The sequence below is a fragment of the Pholis gunnellus genome (genome assembly GCF_910591455.1).
Source record: "Pholis gunnellus genome assembly, chromosome: 1".
NCBI classification, from domain to species: Eukaryota; Metazoa; Chordata; class Actinopteri; order Perciformes; family Pholidae; genus Pholis; species Pholis gunnellus.
The window spans coordinates 6,854,113-6,875,603 of NC_136528.1; the positions used below are offsets into that span (position 1 = coordinate 6,854,113).

General features: G+C 39.6%; 1 protein-coding gene across 1 annotated transcript; it reads right to left on the reverse strand.

Annotated features, from left to right (window-relative positions):
* Positions 1 to 3,706: 3,706 nt before the first annotated feature.
* Positions 3,707 to 15,907, reverse strand: cpeb1b (cytoplasmic polyadenylation element binding protein 1b; the record flags this gene model as incomplete). Its single annotated transcript, XM_079182531.1, has 12 exons — positions 3,707 to 3,916; positions 4,749 to 4,829; positions 5,225 to 5,319; positions 5,476 to 5,674; positions 6,433 to 6,569; positions 7,195 to 7,299; positions 7,750 to 7,863; positions 8,616 to 8,868; positions 11,057 to 11,286; positions 12,651 to 12,890; positions 15,501 to 15,684; positions 15,893 to 15,907. The coding sequence occupies 12 exons, from the start codon at positions 15,905 to 15,907 to the stop codon at positions 3,806 to 3,808; spliced, it is 1,764 nt and encodes a 587-aa protein (XP_079038657.1). The 3' UTR covers positions 3,707 to 3,805.
* Between the last annotated feature and the right edge of the window lie 5,584 nt (positions 15,908 to 21,491).

Here is a 21,491-nt window from a genome sequence, read left to right on the forward strand (position 1 = left end):
ATGTCATAACATAAAAAAAGCATACTATAGTATGTCATAACACATTTCACAGTAAGGGGATATATATATATATAAAGTTGAAAACAGTCCTAATAAGTCAAAGTATGCATGTCGAGAAAGTCAGAGGCTGCGGTCTACAAGTAAAAACATTACCTCCTAACGTCTATTCCTAACCACCTTTCCTTGACCATATAGAAAACCTCATGGGGTCAAGGAAAGATGTGAAGGAGGATTCATGAGGAGTTAGGAAAAGACAACCGTGGTGTTTAGAGAATCCGATTACACTTTCACGAAGCTACGTCATTATGAAGCGACGGCGGATGTCTGACGTAGGTCTGCCATGCCGAAACTACAATGAACTACAAAAAGCGCAAATAAAACATGACGCCATGTAATGTGTTACCCGCGTGCATGCAGGCTTCATAACGAGCTTCTTCTGTGAGCGGCTCCTTCCTGCTGCGGTCACACTTAATCACTCGTGCAATATCAATGAAACTGTTCATCAATATTTCCTTTGTGCAATAATGTGGATTCAACGGTTCGGTTATATTGTGCTTTTTTAACAGTTTCATAATCCATAGCTTCAAGCTACCTAGCTTGTTCTGTTTTTCACTGATGCTTCTTTATTATTAATGAGAATGTGTTCATTGACAGTTTGTTATACTGTTGATTCATTTGGTATCCTTGGTTTTTTTTGCACATTTGTTACATGTTTGAAGTAAATAAATACATAAAATAAAACAAAATGATTGTCACTGTCTATTCATATTCATCAACACGAAGGCCATTAGTTTATGACTGTATGAAAACAATTGTTAAACCTGTGTAACATAAGCATATTGTTCATGGACGTCACTTTAAATGATGCCGCCGCAAGGAATTATGGGGCGACATGAACTTCTTTCCTTTGGTAAAGGACGGTAAAGTGTTTCCTATGCTAAAGGAGCTAATAAAGGAATCATTGCACCTTTCCTCAGCATTTAGAGAATTCAAAGAGCTCTTATCATGGAGGCCACTTAGATCCTAGATAACCTTCCAGAGCAAAGAGGACCGTTCGACCGCAGCCCTAGTATAGCATGTTGAAAATATAAAAAGTGGCAGTATAGTATGTCATGAAATGTCCTAAAAAGCCATTGCATTATCATAAAAAGTAATACTATTTCAAGATAAGATAATTAATCCCACAGAGGGGAAGTTTGCAGTACTGAATGAGCAAAGAGGACAGGGGTCATCCGAGGACAGAGCTGGCCTTCTTCACCAGTCTGTTGAGTCTCTTCTCATCAGCAGTCAAGATGCTGAAGCCCCAGCAGACCGCTCCATAAAACATGAGGGGACGCCGCCACAGAGAGGACCACGGTCCTCAGGAGTCCTCCCTGCACTCCACAAGACCCGTTTCCTCAGCAGACTAGAGTCAGCTGTCAGTTGTTCATAAAAGATACAGAGTACAGTACGTCATTAAGATCATCATATTGTTTCATCTACACCATGACTTTATATAATTGTATGTCATAAAGGTTACGGTTGTAGTATGTCAGTATAGTTACTATAGTATAGTATGTCATAAAAGTCAGCATAAATAAGACCGTGGTTATTTAATTTATAGTTTCAAGTCATAAAAAATACTTTAACATGTCTTATCATAGCTTTTCATCAAAACAGTAAATCAAAATAGTCATAAATTCATAAGATGTAAAACGGTCACAGTATAGTTTGTCAGTGTTTTAGGATAGTAAGTTATAAAAAGTCATAAAATAGTTTACCATTTAAAAGTCAGTACAGAATGTCAATTCAAATAAGTCACAGTACGTTATACACTTTTCATAGATATTAATAAACAAGATAATTTTTTCTACAGACAATACCAGAAGATATTAAAATACAGAGTTTTAAATAACTATAGTTTCTCTTTTAATGTCCACTCAGCGAACAACAAGTTTCCAGACTGTGGGCCTTTTAGTTCGGTCCATTTCTTCCTGCATCAGCGTCTTTGATTTTACTCAGTCGACATGCTGTTTACAGAATGATGTACGTAGTTTCATTAGTGTATAAAAATGGAGAAAAACTGCAATACATTTGTTTTTTTACCCAGGAAGGTCCCCACAGACACCCAGTTCATAATACTGCAAATATATTTTCATCAGTGAGCCATAAGCTCACCCACCAGTGCGTTACCTCCTTCAATGACAATCTAGATTACAACATTAGAGTAAAACGCTGTAGTACTCTTAAACAGACAAATAGGAAAATACTTTGTCAGTTTGTCTTTGTTGAGGAACCATGTGGAGATTTAAAGCTTATGTTTACAAATTAATCTGCCACAAAGTGCTGATTCAGTGATTTGTGGAGGTTAATGACTTCTAAAAGAAAAACTCCAAAACACAACTTAAATGAATGAAGAGTCCAGACGTGTCGGGTAATGCTTAAACACCTTTATTGTGCCCAATCTGAACAAACTCCACAACTGTAAGTAGCAGCAAACTTGGCAGACCACAATGAGGTAGACTTTCAAAACTCTAAAAAGCAGCTGGGCCAAGGGACAACAAGCTCAGCATGACAAACTTAATGGATAAAGAAAAGACACTCAAGTCTTTGGCACACAGCTTATTATGCATTTATGTCCCAACTGGAACAGGAAGGCAAAAATGGGATAAGAAAGCGTTGGAATCATTTACTGGGGTCTACTCAAGCTCTGGATAGATTAAATTTATCATCAGCTAAGTGGAAGTTCTTACATTCAACAGGAAACTAGCAGCTGTTCTAACGTAGGCGCGTCCCCCTGCTGATGTACAAAAGTGATTAAAAACCACTGCCACCTCTCCACACGTGCAAATTAAAAAGTGCGCAAAAATGAAAAAAAAAAAAACCAAACTATGTACAATCCAATGCTCATTCACTCTAGTCTCAACAGGATCCATCAGATGCTTGAGAAATGATGGACAGCTGAGGCATATCCAGTACTATTGATACTTACATTTAATATAACTGGACCAACAACGCAAGTTAAAGCAGTACTTCCAACACTTTGTGCCCGTTCAGTTGAAATTTGGGAGGGCAAATTAAAAAAGGAAAAATTGTATGAGAAAAATGAAAAAATAAAAAAGGGGTTTTCCCAAAAAAACAGCCGCCTGGTAGAATTCTGTTCAAAATTTTCATGTCATGACTTAAAACCGTTTGTGTACAAATTAGTAAAAAACTGCGTAAAAATGTCTGAAATGCGACTGGTTAAATGAAGCCCAACATTCAACTCCCAAAAGTAAGAAACACCAGCTGGCTTGCACAGGAAAAAACAGATGCCAACTGGGGGTTAGGGTGGGTGGAGGAGCAGTGGGAGAAAAATAAAAATGTAAAGGCACTGTATGGCATTTGCCAGTGAACGGCAATGAGACTTGCGTGATTGCTCTTCACTATGCAACACAAAAAAAAAGAAATGGCATTTCAGCCACTTCTTTAACCGTCGGCGGAATCCCATCTTTCCGTCCGGCCGCTAGTCTGGAAAAAAATGCATAAGTGTGAAGGGCACCCTCGTCTTCCCCCACCCTCCCCCCGCTCCAACAAGGTCACTGTGCATCGTGCCACTGTGAACAACAGCAAAAATGTAGCGCAAAAGTGCAAAAGTGAACATTTCTCTACAGTGATATCCCCCCCAGTGCCTGGTGGAGTGCCGTGGTGACCCCCGTGCCGAGGGACATCCGGCACACGTGCTCTCCCTCCTTGGCGGGCAGCCTTGCGCCCCCCCCCAAATCCACGTCGAGGGGGGGGGGCTCTTCTTCTCTCCGGCCCTTCAGAGTGTTTGGATGCATCTCATCTAGCTGGAGTCTCTGTTCTTCTGGTTGCGCATGAGGGGCCGGTGGTTGCTCAAGATGTCCATGGAGTGCTGCCAGTGCCAGCAGGAGCGGCAGTAGTACTTGAAGCAGGCCTGTGTGTGCGTGTTTGTGTGTGCGGACAGACACATAGCTCATTAGTAGGCTGCCGTAAAATGAGAATGACATTTCTGATATTTGTGAAACACTTTAAAGTTATTTATTAAATTTCATAGCTCAAACTAATTTAGTGCATTCATTCCGCAGGAGATTTGATTCGCCAAATACATTTTAATTTCTTCTATCAAACATTTAAATCTGCAGTACACTTTTGAGCCTGAACGTTCTACTGTTCCGATAGTCGGAGCAGAACATTGAATCTAATATGAAAGACTAGCCAACTTTGTTTTACTGATGAGGGAAATAAAAAAAAAGTAATACAACTTTAGCTAACCTGGAGAATTGTTGGTGTTTGATGTTTTTCTAGTCATGTTGAATTAACTACTATTCATTAGAAGCTATCCGTTCATGAACCATCATTTTAATAATTACGTTTAATGCAATGTTTTAGTTTAAAAGTGAACATAACTAACTTGATTGACCATATTATGCAATTAAATATTAAAGTATTTATTCTTAATCCATTTCCATGCCTTATAAAAAGCTATTCATATTGCTACGTGTTTAACGAAGGTGCTGTAGAAATCATCCTACCAAAACCAGATCCGTCATCTTCCTAGAAATATATAAAGAGGCGGTTTTGGGAAATATTAAGTCAACTAGTCACCTGACTTGTGGTAGGATACTAATGGGGTCGCTTCTTTGGTTTATATACACTCGTACTCTGTGGACCAATAATAAAACAGATTTCCATGGCAAGAAGTTAGAGAAACTGGTCATGAAAGTCACAACTCGGCTCTGCTAGCAGGACAAAGATGTTCCACTGACCTGGTCTCTGCAGAAGAAAGGCCCGGGTTGGCGAAGGCAAACTTGACACATTGAGTCTTCCAGGTACGGGTCGATCTGGACCTGAGGGGGAAAATCCAAAAACACTCAGTTCACAACAATAAAAATGAAGATAAAGGTGCGAACTGGCTGATTAAGTGAATCTTGTTTGTTCCTGTGAAAGACAGTGGCGCTTAAACAAGGTTTGTGTTGCATAAGGTATCTAGAGGCGGTGTTTAATTTGTCCGTTCAGGGCTACTGTAGAAACATGACTGAAGATATAAACGGCTCATTCTAAGGTAACAAAAACACAATTCTCATTTTCAGGCGATAACCTTCTAAATACACTTGATATAATATTCTATTTCTGCGAACAGATCCCTGAATAATGCACGGTTCCTTTAAAGTACTTGAGTAAATGAACTCAGTAATTAGTTACTTTCCACCACCGTAGATCGTAAAGCTCGGCATCTTCTTACCTTCTTTGTAAACTTGGGGGTTTTGATCTCCACAAACGCTGCGCACACAGCCTTCAGGTAACTGCGCTGATTGTTAAAAGTGACACGTCCAGAGCCTGAACGCGAGAAAAATTGAGAGAATTCAGTTTCCACGGCAATAAATATTCTGCACCGCAGCTTCAGATAAAACTGAGTTTACAAGAAGTCTAGAAACTGCATGGACACAGGAGAATTCCACTTTAAGAAGGCCATCTGACCAACATGTATCTCACCTATGGGGTACTTGTGCTTGTCCGTGTCGATGCCGGCGTACATGACGCCTCCGAACAGGTCGTTCATGATGCTGGCCAGCGCCTCAGCGTTCAGCATGCCGTGCAGCGCGCCAACAAACACCGTCTTACTGGGGTCCAGACGCTGAGCCGGGCAGCGCACGTAGTTACTGTCGGAGATCACCCAGGGGATCACCTGCACCTGAACCAGGAAACAGACCGGAGTCCGGTCACAGAGCGTCAGCTGGGACATTTTATTCAGGCACGTTTCTGTACGAGTAATGTTTTCATTTAATTAAGGCAACATCTGATCTGTGGCTGCAACTAAAGATTAACACATTTACTATTTCTTTCCATTAAAGAAATTTAAAAGTGAGTTTAAGACTGTTAGTGAAAACAGATTCACCATTTGAAACCATCAATTGTTCTAACTAGAATTGAAAGCATACAAACATTTTATAGTCTTTTAAAATGTTTTTTATTTCATGGTCATGAAAGCAGCAGAAAATATTCTATACGGCATCTGTAGGCCTATTAAAGAGTCAACTACACTGTTCAATATAGCAGTCTGCATGCTACTTAAGTTAGCAAGTATAATCAGGAAAAAACACTTTAAAATCCTACTTTTACATGAATGCAAGAGTAAAAATAATCTAGTTTTTCCTTAGAGTACTTTTTCTGATTAGTTGGTCAATTTCAATTATTTACTGTCATAGAAATAGAAAAAGACACGAATAAGTATCTCAAATTTGAACTCCAGTCAGTACAGTGATAGTAGATATACTTAAAAACTCAAGTCACTTCTTCATTGTTGGTTCAGTCATGAGACCTAAAAACTAATTCCATCAAGTTGGGGCATCAAGCCTTCTTCAGGGACTCAAATGGTAAAAGTACTTTGTGTATTTCCACCACCGATCGTGTATTTCATAACTGTGCCTGGCATGTTTAGTTCTAACTCACATCCTTGCATCGCATTCTGCGGCTGGACATCTTGAAGTAGTACTCTCTGCTGTCCTCGGGGTGAAACGGGTCCTGGGAGCAGGCGTGGAGCAACGCCCGCACAGACTTCTCGTTCTCAAACACCAGATAAACGTAGCCTAAAAACAGAGAATACACTTTAAGATTAGGGCTGAAACTAACCATTATTGTCATTGATTTGTCGTTTGAACTAAAATGTTAGAAACTGGTGACAAATGTTCAGTGTTTCATGCAATGCAAAGACATTTAGTTTACTGTCACAACAGAGTAAAGAAACCAGAAAATATTCATGTTTAAGAAGCTGGAATCAGGGTTTAAAAAAAAACAATACTCAAACCCATTCATGGATTATTATGATAATGTAATTAAATATTTGATAACTCAACTATTAATCGCTGAAGTTAAAACACAGCCCTTAAGGATCATAGTGCGAACTCAGACCTCGACTTTTTACAATTTCAGGCAGAAACTACAAAGACATGCTTGATAGTAACGGGGGCAATGAGTTTACTTTAAATCATCTGACAGAAGCCCAACATCCATAAGCTTTCACAGACTTGACATTTACCAAAGATCTAAAGCATTGTGAGGGTTTTTCCGACCACCATGTTTAACGCTACATTTAAAGCCACAGCGTCACCATCCAGTCGCTCTAGCGGCCTACGGCCACTCACCATCATGCCATGTGCTCACCACAGTGCCACCATGAAGGGAAATAAAAATGGCCTACCAGCTCGTCGTTACCTTTAGCCACATTACCTTTGGGAGGACAGCGAGGGTGCTTTCCATCCTTACCAGGCCACTCTACAGTCAGAGGGCCGTAGCCACTGAAGGTGTTGATCAGGCCGGCTGAAATAAAGCAGAACCACCATTTTATTTGAGTCTGGCTTCTATAAAGTCATTAGATTTATTGCGGTTAAGGGTGTGGTTGTGGGTAGTTAACATTGAGACGTAATTAGCATCGAATAAAAAGCACGTTTACTTAAGAACCTAGAAATGTGGCCGAGACGAAAATCCCCACAATCATGTCAACGAGCTGACAAAAGGCTTGTACCGCCAGGCGTCAAAGCAGGTTTTATAAGCTTATTCACATTCACGGCAAAATAAAACTAATTTGCTTTACAGTGGTTGTTTTGACAACGTTAGCCCTACCATTGCGCCTGAACCAGAATTATGAAAGTATGCATATGAGCACAAACCTGAAGGGCTGCTCACTCATTACACTGTAAGATTAACGATTACAAGTAGCCGTAAAAGCGTCCAGAAGATGTCGGGCAGCAACATTAACGCAGCAGTTACCTTCTGTGATGTCCCAGGGAACGCCACCAAGAAACACCTTGCAGGAGTACAGAGGGTCCTTGTTGTTTCTGGGAGGCAGCTGACCGCTCCAGGTGAACGTGGCCTCATTCACAGCTGACGAGGACAGAAAAAGAGAAGAGGGGGGGGTCAGCCAAAATTCAGAGGACACGCCTATGTAGAATAAATAAAACTAAAAAGGTGCAACGGATCAAAAAACTCACGGAGCAGCACAAAAGAAAAAGAGCAAATATAGCTTTTAGATCCACGATCACATTTTTTTGCCGATCGATTATTCATATTGGCAAATAGAATTCACTTCTTTGTTTTGTAACGTTATAACAGCTGGTCTACAAGGATCCAGACAATTAGTTTGTTTTTGTGTAAATCATTTAAATTTGTAGTTTTCTCAAAGAAACTATTCAAATGATTGGGAAATAAAAGACTATTTTCATTTATTCAAAAGTGTCTTGCGATTAGTGTTATAGGTATTTTAAACACTCATATTGCTGTGAAAAGGTCTTCAAACTACAGTTATTCAAGTGTCTCTCAAAAACTACATTTTACAAGATTACATGTGAACACACCATGATAACGTAATACTCTCTTCCACTGAGCAGAGCCTGAAGGCATCACAATGTAACTGAATGGACCTTTTGTACATTAGCCGTTAGCGGCGCTGCTAACGTCACTAGCTCTTCTGTCAATTTCAGCAATGATTTGTTCTTCACGGTGTAACATCAGCGAATAAAAGGCTTAAATACAGATCTCCTGAATGCATATTTTTATATATCAGTAAAACTTTATACACTGATTAAAACTGAGCAGAAAACAAGGGTAGAACACAGTCAGGTGAGCTCTAGATTTACCTGCAGCTTGCCTGTGCAGACGAGCCTCCCTCTCGATACTGAACGTGTCATCCGACTGGTCGAGCATCTCTGCACCGGGCCAGGGGGAGCCGCTACGCCAGCGGCGGGAGATGGTGGAGGTGGGGCTGGCGCTGGATGGTGGAGTCAGAGGAGAGCTGGAGTCCTGGGGGTCCAGACGGGAGCCCAGGCGCAGCAGATCCTTCTGCATGTTAGACGCCAGATAAGGCAGCGGAGGGGAAATCCGCAAAGTCGACTGGAGAGGAAGAAAGACATGTCCAGACAACTGCACCTCACTGGAGACTATTTATCAAATAAAAGCATTCATTACTATAAGAAAGCCAGCTGCAGAGAAACTCCACATATAAAACATCGAGGGAGGAATGGAAACCATTACAATGCACATTTCCACAGCGATGACCCCATCATACAGAGTCCTGTCACTCCTACAATCCGCTGCTGTAGCTTCTCAAACAGAAACAGGTTTCATTCACTAATGAAGTCAGTGTCAGCCTGCGGTTACTCTCAAGGGGCATTCTGCTCTCATCGCAACATTAAGCTAAAACACACCTTTACAATCATGGCGCAATGAAGCCGTCTGTGCTCCGTTCACCTCAAAGCTACGCAGACACTTCATGCTGCCGTTGCTGTTTGTACAGCATTTATGATCCTCGCCTCCACCGGCAGGCTCAGTCTGGCTTTTCTCCCCCTAAGAACCGGTTTTCTTGAGAACAATAAGGTCAGAGCCTGGATGCCGAATATTTTAGAGATGGGTCGATCTGATCAAATATCACTTTCTGGTTCTGATATGACGCAATTCAAATATTGGATATTGGACTGAGGTTAGCGATACATATAAATTTGGCCATGTCAGAGCTGCAAAGAAGCTAGTTAGCGACGCTAGCATCTTTAGCACGGCGGTCTACGGGCTGCTCGAAGCCCAGAACAAGAGATTAAAAGAAATGATAAACGCAGAAGTATCGTTTGAACGCTGGAGGACAGTTGCTGTGACAGTGCAACATGGCCGACCTGCCGTTCGTTTTTAATCACAGTGACGGTTTCTCGACTATTTAAACAGACGGTGAGAGTATAAACTGACACGACCGTTCGGTCACAGTCAGTGATTCTCTTTAAACTAGACCAGGTGTCACTCGCAGTGTTCTCAGTAAACATTTAGGCTACTTCTAGCAGGTATCAAGCTAGCTTATCGTATATCTAGTACAGCTGATTTATGTATGAAAACATCTGGTCACATCGTTAGGTAATTAAGAAGCACATTGTTTACATCTTGGTTGACTGTTTCTTTTGATAAGATATTTATTTTCTTGCGCTTTTATATAAATTATTCACTTTGAAATCTTTATAAAAGAGTTGTCAATTTGCACTCCACTTAAATTCTGTTATTACTTTTGAACTCTACTAGCAGTTGATTGCTTTGCACAAAAGACTAATTTAAGCTACTGTTGGTGAGATGAAGAACTTCTTTTGGAGTTTAGTGCTGCTTTCATTAGAAAAGAGTCGTCAATACTGTGCTGGTTTATATGTTCGGTCAACCGTACTCACATTACCAACCCTAGCTTTAAAGGTCTAACAGGAGAGGGAGGAGTTATGCCCTTTGAGTCGCTGGAATGATTTCAAAATAAACATCTGTGCAGGAAATTTATATTTTATTGACAGGAGCTTAAGAAACAAAAAAGAACCGATTAGAAAACTTGAAAAACGATACGACCATAAGAGAAACTCTGGCACACGACTCTTTATAGCACAGTGTGTAGTATACGTATTGTTGGGATGAATTGGAGCAATATCTTTAATTTATCAAGAATAAAAAAAACAAACAAAGTATTTCATTATAATTAAAACATTAAATCTGGAGCAGATCAGAAAAGAACGAACTGCTTTATGAAAATATACTCGAGGGAAAAGTGGGAATAAATTGAATCCCGTTTTAAATAAAACTACTGACGATTTATGGAATCTACAGTTTAGTGAGACCTGGCTGATCAATCAGCATGTTAAAAGTAAAGCTCATCTACATTTTAACCTAAACATTTAAGAATAAGCGACCATCTGTTCTCGCGCAATAACAAATGATCTTGTTCGAGATACCAACGTTTGTCGTTTTGAGATATTGACATAACGAATTAATTGTGATCTCAAGATAATATCTTTAAAAAGGTTTGAATAATGTCCATTTTGGGCTGCCATAGAAAGAGATTCCTTAAGAAAAAAAAAACAATACTAGATTTCAAACCGACTTTGATATCGTCCTAATTTTCCCGATAAAGACACGATGTGATCATTTATGGAATCTACAGCTCAGCATATCTCGACCTCAGCATTTGGTTGTTAAACGTAAAGCTCATCTACATTTGAAACAAGGACCCCCCCCCCCCCCCCCCCACACTAAGAAAAGGAAGACGGATGATGATAATGATTCTTACCAGCATGTCACAGAGGTGGTCTGAACCAGAGCTGAAGCCGCTGGTCTCAGAGTCTTCGGGACTGCTGGAGCGAGAGTCCAAGAAGGAGCTGGAGTCCAGGCGGTTTGCCATGCGCGCCATGCTGGGGAACTTCTCCAGGAAGTCAGCGGTCATGCTCATGGTCTCGGGGGGCAGGTAACCGGGGGGCTTCCCAAGGATGCTACTGAAGGGGCTGTTCAGTATACCCAGCACTGCAGAGACAGGACCATCACACCAGATACAGCATTTAATGAGATGAAGCAGCCATTTGACGTAGTCTGTTTTGGATGAGCAAACTGAAGATGGGATGCGTGCGCTGAAGGCTACAGCTAAGAGTAATTTTCATTGTTTATTAATCTGTTAAATCTATGAGTTCAGTCTATAGAAATGTCCCCAACTCAAAAAAAGATATTCAACTTACTGTCACAGGAGTAAAGAAATCAGAAAATAGTCCAATTTAAGAAGCTTCAAGATAACTCAAACTGTTTAAATAGTTGATCATTAATTTAATAGTTTATTTAATAGTAGTCTATTGATAAGTTGTGTCATTGAATCTAGGAGGAATGCAGGATTTGCAAATTCCAAGCATCTAAAAAGGTCTTTGCTCATCCAGTTGCACAACAGGTCCCCACAAAAGAGCAACGTTTAGAAGATTGGGTTTGTGTGCTGAATCTCAAGAACCACATTGATTTGTGAGAACTGAAAGGCTGCAAAGTCACGTTTCCCCAAATTTGCATGAAGAGGATACTTGATGTGCCAGCAGGCTGCCAGCTCGAGTCGACGCTCGAAGCATTTTCTATTTTACTTTTGATTCTTTGTAACTCGGCTGCAAATAATCTGAAACACAATCTCGTCTCAGAAGCTACGCCCCAATTCCCAAAGTATTAACCAGCAGCTTCCTTCAGATAACAAAAGTGAGCCGACACATGAGGCTGTGAGGGGATTGTTCAGCTGTAGGCCGCATTCAAAGCTCCGTCCCAGTTTGACGGAGGCCCAGTTTAGAAAAGCTCTAAATGAAGTTACGTCGGGTCGGTTTAGACACGCAGCGACAAAATGGGTCAGGACGAGCGGGGCATCGTTAAAGTCTAATACCGCTCCAAAGCTCATCTGAGCCTCCAATGGTAAAGCAGCTAACTGGGACTCTGGCGACGCCACTCATTCCGTCATGCAGTTTTGATCAACAGGTATTTAAAATATTCAGAAGAACTTCTGCATTAAAATAAAAATCTGTGCATGCTTTAGGCTTCATTTATTTTGTGGGGACAAGAGTAGCTTCAGTGGATTGTTTTTGTGCCGGCTGGATTGCTAAGAGATGCAGCAAAGCAAAAGTGCCACATCATCCTCCCTGGTGACGCTACAGCCTGTTCCCAAGCACAGACTGCTGATAATAACCAACCAACACATATTTCATTAGACACCAGGGCACACGAGCTCGCAGAGGTTATGATGGCTGCTGTAATGTTAATGAGGTTATGAGAGAGAGCTTATAAACTCTTAGGAAAACAGCCACCTTAAACTAAACTCTGGGACATGAGGTATAAAAACATGACATGTAAACAAAATGTCTGGTACTTACTGGAGGGTGAGCTGGTGTGAACCTGGGAGGGGGAGTTGTGTGCGTCCGTCTCCTGGCTGCTCCAGGGTCTGTCCCAGCCGGACAGTCGGAGGGACTGGAGGCCCAGGCCCAGGTCTGTGACACCCGGCGGGCCCCTGGATGACGGCATCTCCTGGGAGCCGGGCATGCCACCGCCGCCGCCACCACCACCACAGTTGGGGAAGAGCATCCTCCTGCTGCCCACCGCAGCCAGCTCCGACTCTTTACAATCCCAAGATCCAGTTCAGAGATTCAGACAAACAAAAAGAGAGAGGAAGTGTTAAAAAAGAAGTGTCGTTTCAGTCGGCGTTACATAGAGAAGGTCAGGGACAGACTCGCGACACCAAACAAATCTCATAAAAAGCAAACTTCCCTGATCTCACCCCCCCCTTCCTTTTTTCTCCGGCTGACGGGGGAGCTAACCTGCTGCCTCTGTTCCCGGTGCAACTGCCATGCATCTCCGTCCGCATCACTGACCCACCTAGCAGCATGTGACATGGCTGCTGATGCACTCGCACACCCCTGCTAATGACATCAGCTCTCCCCCCCCCCACCCTCCACCTCCCAGCTTCGTTGCCTAACAACTGTGTAATAAAAAAAAATTCCTGTCGGAGCTATTGGCTTGTTGATAGAAGTACTCCCCTCTCCGAGTCGGTGGAAAGACGGCAGCCACAGCTGCTGCTTACTCTGACTTGCCTTGTTTCCTGAGCAAGCTGACAATGAGAGGGAGGAGGGAGGGAGGGAGGCTAGGGGCAGAGCTACGGCGGCATGGTGGGAGGCAGCATGGGAGCAAATGACTCAGCAGACTTGATTTAAAAAAAAAAAAAAAAAAAAAAAAAAAAAAAAACTTCAGGCTTGAGCATGCTCAAAAAGCCAACTTGCTAAAATCGGACACATTGATTCTGATAGTGTTTGCACACACACGCACGCACGCTGTAGCAGAAGCAGCTGACTGATCAGATGTTGAGCTCCTCCCTTTGCCCTCTCTACCAGAGCCTGGACAGCATCCAGCTGCAGCCCTGATTCAGCAACACAGGAGCCGGGGCGGCCACAGACCCAAGTTCAGCTGCGTTTCAAGAAGCAATTCACTTTTAAAATAAAAATCTAAACCTTTACCGTACATAAGTGTTGTAGTGCTGCTGAAGTCAAGCCGAGTAACATCTTTATATATCACTGCAAACTTAAGCAAACCAAGAATTCAAAGACAGGACACAGGCGCTGTGCGGAGCTTAAATCTTGGCAAATCGCACCCTCTTAAAAAAAAAAAAACACTTCAAAGTGCTGCAATGCTGCAGAATGGCGATGCAGCATGAATCAGCTGCTGGCACCCGAATGATAATGACAAAGAGGAAAGAGGTTTAACAATTCTGGCTGAGAAAGTTAAAGTGGCTCCTTTTCTTTGGTAGAGATGAAGAGGTTCCACACTCAAATGTGTACTCCACCTAGTTTAAAACTAGAGGTAATGCAAGTTGCATTCAGGGTCATGTTATGAGTTTCTGGTGTGAAATGTGGCGCAAGAACAAAACGGCAGCAGGAGAATCACACAGAAGCTACCACAGATGTCATGAACTCTGCATTTGAAAGGAAACTAGTAAGAATGTCTCTCCAAATAATTAGTAAATTAGCCAATTAATCAACAGATACATTTTCAGCTTCTCAAACATTTGTGTTTGTTTCATTATCGCTGCAAATTAAATAAGTTTTGTTTCTGGACTTTGTCAGAAAACAAGACACAAAATTGATGATTTATCGATTGAAATATAGTTTAACCGATAATGAACAGTTGAGAACCTTTGGACCAACTAAACAAATCATTTAGACGTTCTTTCCAATACGTGACTGTGTTCCGTTAGTGTGAGCTTGAAGCATTTAGTCCTTGAAGTGTAAAATGTATACTACTGTGATTTCACAATTAAATGATTAAAAAGGGAGAACATTTGAGATTGGCAGCTAGAAGTCTTCTGTCAGACTAGTGGAAAGATAAGGTGTCATTTGCATATTTAAACATAGCATTGTAGAAAACTTGTAATACAGAAACTTAGTCTTAATGTCAGTAATGAAGTTTCATGGTGATATCTATGAGTTCATGTTTTGACCCTATTCACCTGTAGAGTCTTCTAAATGTCTGTAATTGAACTAAACGTCTCTTTAAAGGACGTTTTCTCTAAATGAGTTTGTTCTCAGATTCTGATCCAGAAATCTCCACTTCAGCAGCTCTTACATACACCAAACGTTACACGTTCATTCCTCTATGTTCTGAAGGTTAACTCAGAGGGGTTTGTTCACACAGCATTCAGACTCATTCATACTACATTTTATCACTTAAAAACATGGAGGAATTAGATTACTTTTATGTCTGCTGATAGTATTTTATGGAGTGATACAAACTGACGTCCACAATCTTCTCTGTAAAGACGTTGGACTCTTAATGTGTTAAACTGAAACTAGCTTAATCTAATGTTCACATTTCTGTTCTAGAATTTTCTGCAAATGAGCACATATTTAATAAGAGAATGCCTCATTTGCATATTTTGCACATAATGCTCAGAAAACTCGTAATATAAAAATCAATTGTCCTAATGCAAGTAATCAACTGGTGAAGTTTCACTGCGACATCCATCAGTTTCATAACACTAAACCTGTAGCATCTCCCCTTAATGTAAAACCCAAGAAACGTTATTTTAGATGAAACTATCATGTGGTATCAGTGGTGAGGATGTTCAATGAAGGGACTTGGTCCCAGTGTCTCTAAAACCAGCAATGCAACCATTGCACTGGTTTGTGCAGCCAACTCGACCTGCTGCAGGGTGGAGAATACTAAGCAGACTTTACCACACAGCAGGTCTGGCTTTCCCTTGGTGGTGGTGTTGTTGTTGTTGGGTGTGGTGCACACACCGGTGAAATCCAGAGCGTTGCCCAGCATGGTGTTCATCCTGCGGAAGATGTCCGCGTTGCTGCAGGTAGACAGGGCCGGAGACTCGGGGTCCGGGCTGTCTGGCATGCGGGGATCGTTTCTCTGCAGAAGCCAACGCCAAAGAAAGAAAGAAAGAAAGAGGAGAAAAGTAATGCTAAGTTAACGCGAGGAGGTCATGACACATGTGGTGCAACGGAATTAAAAAAATGGAGTCTAAAAGAGACGTCGGTGGTAGTTTCGTGTCACACAAAAGGTCAAATGTGCACGTGAAGACTTACGTCGCTATTTTAAATTAGTTTCTGCAACTTACCAGGGAAAACGCCATGATATGGACAGACAGCTTGTGAGAAATGTCCAAATTATAACTGCTGGCAGCGATAAAAGGTCATATTTATGAAAAGTCTGCTAGCCAGCTAATTAGTCTCAATTTAGTGAACGTGTGCTCGGCGAATGACACGAGCGTGAGGGGGGGGGCTCGAGGGGGCCTCAATTTTGGTCACGTGACACACATCAGAGAAGCACGCCGCACAAAATAGAAAGTCACGTGATTATATATTTAAAAAATAATTTAATTACTCAAAGAATGGTCAGTGAAAGTATTTACGCTTTAAACATGTTTTTTATTTAATTTTAATATTTTTTGACACCATTTATAGTTCATAGTCATGTATCACCAGAGCTTTTTCATTATGGGGGAAAAAATACTTCAAGTATCCAAATATATGTTCTGGGACGTGCCCCACAGTATTTAAAACAAATATTTTGATCGACAAATGCAGGTGGACCATAGTGTTATTAAAATATAAAAGTATTTTAACTTTACACATGTTTTGGATTATATTCATAAATGATTATAATGGACACCATCTATATCACCATAGGTTATTATGGGGAAAAATATTAAAGTATTCAAATATTTCCTTCAAAATGGATCCTGGGATATGCCCCACAATATTTAAAACAAATACTATGATATACAAATACTTCTGTTTTCCTGGACCCTATTATTATTATTAGAAATATTTAAACTTTGTACATCTTTTGGATTATATTCTTTATATTTTATGAATAAACCTGCAGTCATAGTGCTTTGTCATTGTACATAACTGTGAGGACAAATACTCCAAGTATCCAAATGTTTCCTGCCCAATGCATTCTGGGAGATGCCCCACAGTATTTTAGAGAAATACTATGATATATCATAAATCATTAATACAATGTACAAGTACACGTCATTGTTTCTGGTCAATATTAATCAATGAAATATAAAAGTATATTACTAAAACATTTTAAAAAGCCATTTGCAACTTATAATAATAATAATAACTTATACAATAATCAGACTGACTTTACATTCAATTTCACTTCATTTGTTTATTTGAATCAATAAATCAAACTGAAACGTGGAAGTTCAATTCAAAAGGTCTGGAACTGTCCTGCTGTTTTTATTTCTCATTGATTCATTTCCATCCAGGTCCTATGGACCGAACCTTTATTCATACACAGTTTCTCTCACTATGACTAAAATCCCTTATATGAAATGAGATGTTGTTTAATATCTGGTTTAAACAGCTACAACAAAGCATGATAGTAAATTGAATATATAACACAAAAGCAAGTTCAAATGAATACATTAAGTACAGATATCGAGACGCAGGTAAAGAAAGTACATCAAGGATGTTGTTGTGTACCTTCATGATACTCACTTTAAAGTAGATATCATGTGCTCTGGTGCTGCTCCATGTTAAAACAACTCAATGCAGTTCATCACAGTGTTCCTGTGTTTCATTACAGGAGATAAATACTGAATTCTTCGTAAAGAAAAGAAAGTAGTACATTATTTAAAAGTAGTGCTCATCAAATCACGTCCCCGCTCTGGCTGACTCACTGCACCGTATAAATGAAATTCATTTATAAAGGACTTTAAAACGCCGACGTCACAACCGGTTGAATGAAATCAAACTCTTCATTTGGGAATTTTCTCAGAGATGTTATGGATTTTTTGGGGGGATTCCGGGCTTTTGCTCAAGGGCACTTCAGTGGTGACAACATATTTAAATATTCTGCTAGAAGTAGACATAACCTGTATTAGCTTTTATAAACTTAAAAATAAACATTGTAATACTTGTGACCCACCTGTTTGTTGTGAAATGGTAGAAAATGGAAGCTGCATTACCTGATGAGGACAAGTGACCATCAGACTTCTGTGTGTTTGGATTACGATGTATGTATGTGTATATATATGCTTCTTTCAGGTCATCCCTGTTGTGGTGGGATGTAACTAAGTACATTTACTTCAGTACAGACTCATCTTAAGTACAATGTTGAGGTACTTTACTTGAGTTTATTTCCATTTTATGTTACTTTATACTATTCATACATTCAGGCAAATATTGTACTTTTAACTCCACTATATTTATTTGACAGCTACTTTGCAGAATCAGATTATTAACACGGAATACAATGAACTAATACATGATGATGCATTATTACGGTTTCAGCCCTCTGGCATCTTTACCAGCTGCAACATTAGTGATTGTATTTGAATGCTGATACTTTCGTGATTTTACCTGTAACAGAGTATTTTGCTGCTTTTACTAGAGTAAAAGATCAGAGTACTTCTTCCACCGCTGCTGGTTAGAGTCAGATGTGTGAGTCTCTTTATTTAGCACCTTAAAGACCTTCAACTGCTGCTGCATTGAACTATTATAATAATCATTATAGTAAGAAGAGAATATTTATCGTCCACCAGACTGTAAAAACTGTCTTTAGCTCACCAAAACACAAAATGACAGGTAATATATAGAACATATAGCAGAACACCATTGCAGTATAAATAGAATATTTAAAATAAAAGCATAACTTTGGTGTCACATTGGTTACAGTCAGCTGTTGGTTAACAGATTAGGATGAATTCCTCTCCTTGTTTGAGCTTCAAAGATGCTCCGGAGTTAAGATGAAACAAACACCTGTAAAGGAGATAAAGTTAGTATTTGTGATTAACAATCGCTTTAAAAGAAACTTACATGAAGTAGACGAAGGGCTTTAAATCGTCCAGTAAACTGTGAATGTTTTAGTGCCTTCAAGTAGAACGGACCCGGATGAGATGGAAAGTTATTGATCCACGTGTGAATGTAAGTCCCTGAAGCAGCAGAATCAGTTCAGTGAGGACATCAATAATAAAACAAGAGCACACGAATACAATGTATCAAAGAGACAGTAAAAACAGTAATAGAGAGTACGATGTAGTTCGATAAAGTCTCACTGGTTGCACTTTAAACTGATTATATTGATTAATATTAATAAGGTGCACATGTTAAATAGCATATTTGATCTGAAGGAGAGCTCCAGATGTTTTTGAGAGCACAAACAGATCTGTACAGTGGAGCAATAAAACTAGTACATTTACTTTATTAAGTACAATACGTTTGAGGTACTTTAAGTCTTTTCTTTTGATGGCACTTTCTACTTCTACTTCTCAGAGGGAAATATTGAGGTGTATACTTCACTACAGTTATCTGACAGCTTTAGTTACTTTACAATTTCATAGGAATTTTAAATGATGTGTTGTTATAAATGAAATCACACAACAATGTTTAAAAGTACAGTGGAAACAACTTGATAATCATTTAAAGTCTTATTAGTTTTTTATAATAATAATAATAATAAGTTATAGTGTTGTACTATTGGTTGGACAAAACAAACATTGTGAAGGTGTCTCTGTAATTGTGAAACATTTGATTTATGGTGAAAATATTCATCAAAATAATCTTCAGTTGCAGTCTGATACAAAATTGACTCCAGCTCAACCAACCAACTGCAAACCTGCTGTTACATTGATGCCAGAGTAATAATACTTCAGTAATGTGATACATAATAGTTTAACACTCACAAAAGACATTTTTCTGCATCGAGTGCTTTTACGTTTAATATTCTAAGTAGCCAGAATATTATCTTACATACTTTAACTAAAGTTACATTTTCAATGCAGGACTTTCACTTGTACTACAATGTTTTTACCGCGTGGTATTTGTACTTGTACTAAAGTAAAGGATCTGAATATTTCCTCCAGCACCAGCAGATGCTCTTACTTCAGTAGCTGCTTCATGGCTGCTGGTCATGTGGACGTTTGGCCAGAAGAGGGCGACAAAGTCCTTCAGCCAAATCTCATCCTTCCACCTGGTGGTTGTTGAACAAAATAAAATAATAATAATAATAATAATAACTTATTCACACTTTTAGCAAGTTGCCATAATTTAAAATCTTGTTGCACAGATACAGTTCTTTTTATTTATTTTTTTAACAATGAAAAGATGTACGATTGAGTGTTTTCAATGTATTGTTTAGAAAAGAAACAGTTAATAATAATAATAAGAAGAAGAATAATATACCAGACTTATAGAGTGTTTTTAAAGTTATTATAGATGCTTTACAGAGTAGGATAAAATAAGGAAACAAGCGTTTAACTATTCAATAAAAAGATAATAAAATAAGAGAATTATAATGGACTGGAGGAAGTCTGAAGAGGTGTGTTTTAAGGGTCTATCTGAATGATCAATGACAATGTGGGGTTCATATATGTACATTATATATAATGTACAGTATAATGTAGATGTGTACGACTGAATTCTGTTTGAAATATGAGAAATGTAAAAGACAAATCATTTTCCAACATTTCTCTCAAACCTACAGTAAGAGATAATCTAAAATACATTTTTATTTGAACACAATATGAACGCTTGAGATTTTATTGCACATCAGAGCAGAACCCTCTTAAGACAATATTGTTTTAAACCTTCCTGTTTCTAAGAGACGGGTGTTTTCATCCAGTCGGATAAATGTGGTTCTTGTGTTTGGTGAGCCGAAGACACATTTCCACCCTGGTGGACAATAAAGGTTCATTGTATTATTGTATTCTTACATAAATGACGGGCACAAAGGAAAACAGAAATGCAAACATTCATCCATAAATAAGCAACTGAGATGAACACTGAGATGAACGCTGTAAATAGACTTTAGAATAAAGATATGAAACAAAATTGTGTTTTGAACCAACCACACAGTTGTGCCCCTTTGTCCGTTAATTCTAAAGAATTCTGAATCTATTCTCTGTATGTTTAGGTTTATATCTGAACCTGACACACACACAGCTCATGTCTGCAGATGAAAACAGCAGAGAAAAGAAAATGTTGGGTTGCAGCTGTCTTCGCACTCTATTGATTTCATGTCAATCCAAATATTCTGTGTGAAAGTGAAGTTAACTGACCCGGTTTCCTCCAGAAAAAGGGCAAAATGGACGATTGAGAGACTCTGCTTCTTCTGAACCGGCTGTTCGTTTGGGTTTTATCCCTCTACATTCATCAGAATCCATTGGTGAACTATAGCCTCTCCTTTTAAGAGCTGCAACTAATTATTTTCATTATGAATTAAGTTTCTCAGAGCTCAGAGGTTTTTAATACTTCGTCTCAGTCTTTAGTCTGAGCAACAATTTAAATATTCACTATTGTAGAAAAGGGAAAAGCAGCAAACCCTGACATTTGAGTAAATAGACAGTTTTGCTTAATTAAAAACTAAATCTTTTATTTCATGTCAGTCAATTCATGGATTCTGCACTAGGTCTTGATTTTGGTTTTAAAAGGGCAAGAAAAACAAAAAGGAACCCAAAACAACATTAGAGCTTCAACTTAAATGCCATTGCTCACAGTATGCCATTCTGTTTTCACTTTATCAAGTGAATGTGTCACACAGCTGAAGCCATCATTGTGTCCTGTATACACTAACTTAATTGGCACAATATGGACAAATGTTTACGGTTAACCACCGTCGCCAATGCAATGAGGCAGCTGGTCGTACTGGCAACAGTCACTTAAGAGTCCCTTGAGGAGCCGTCGCGGTTGGTTGAGCATCTC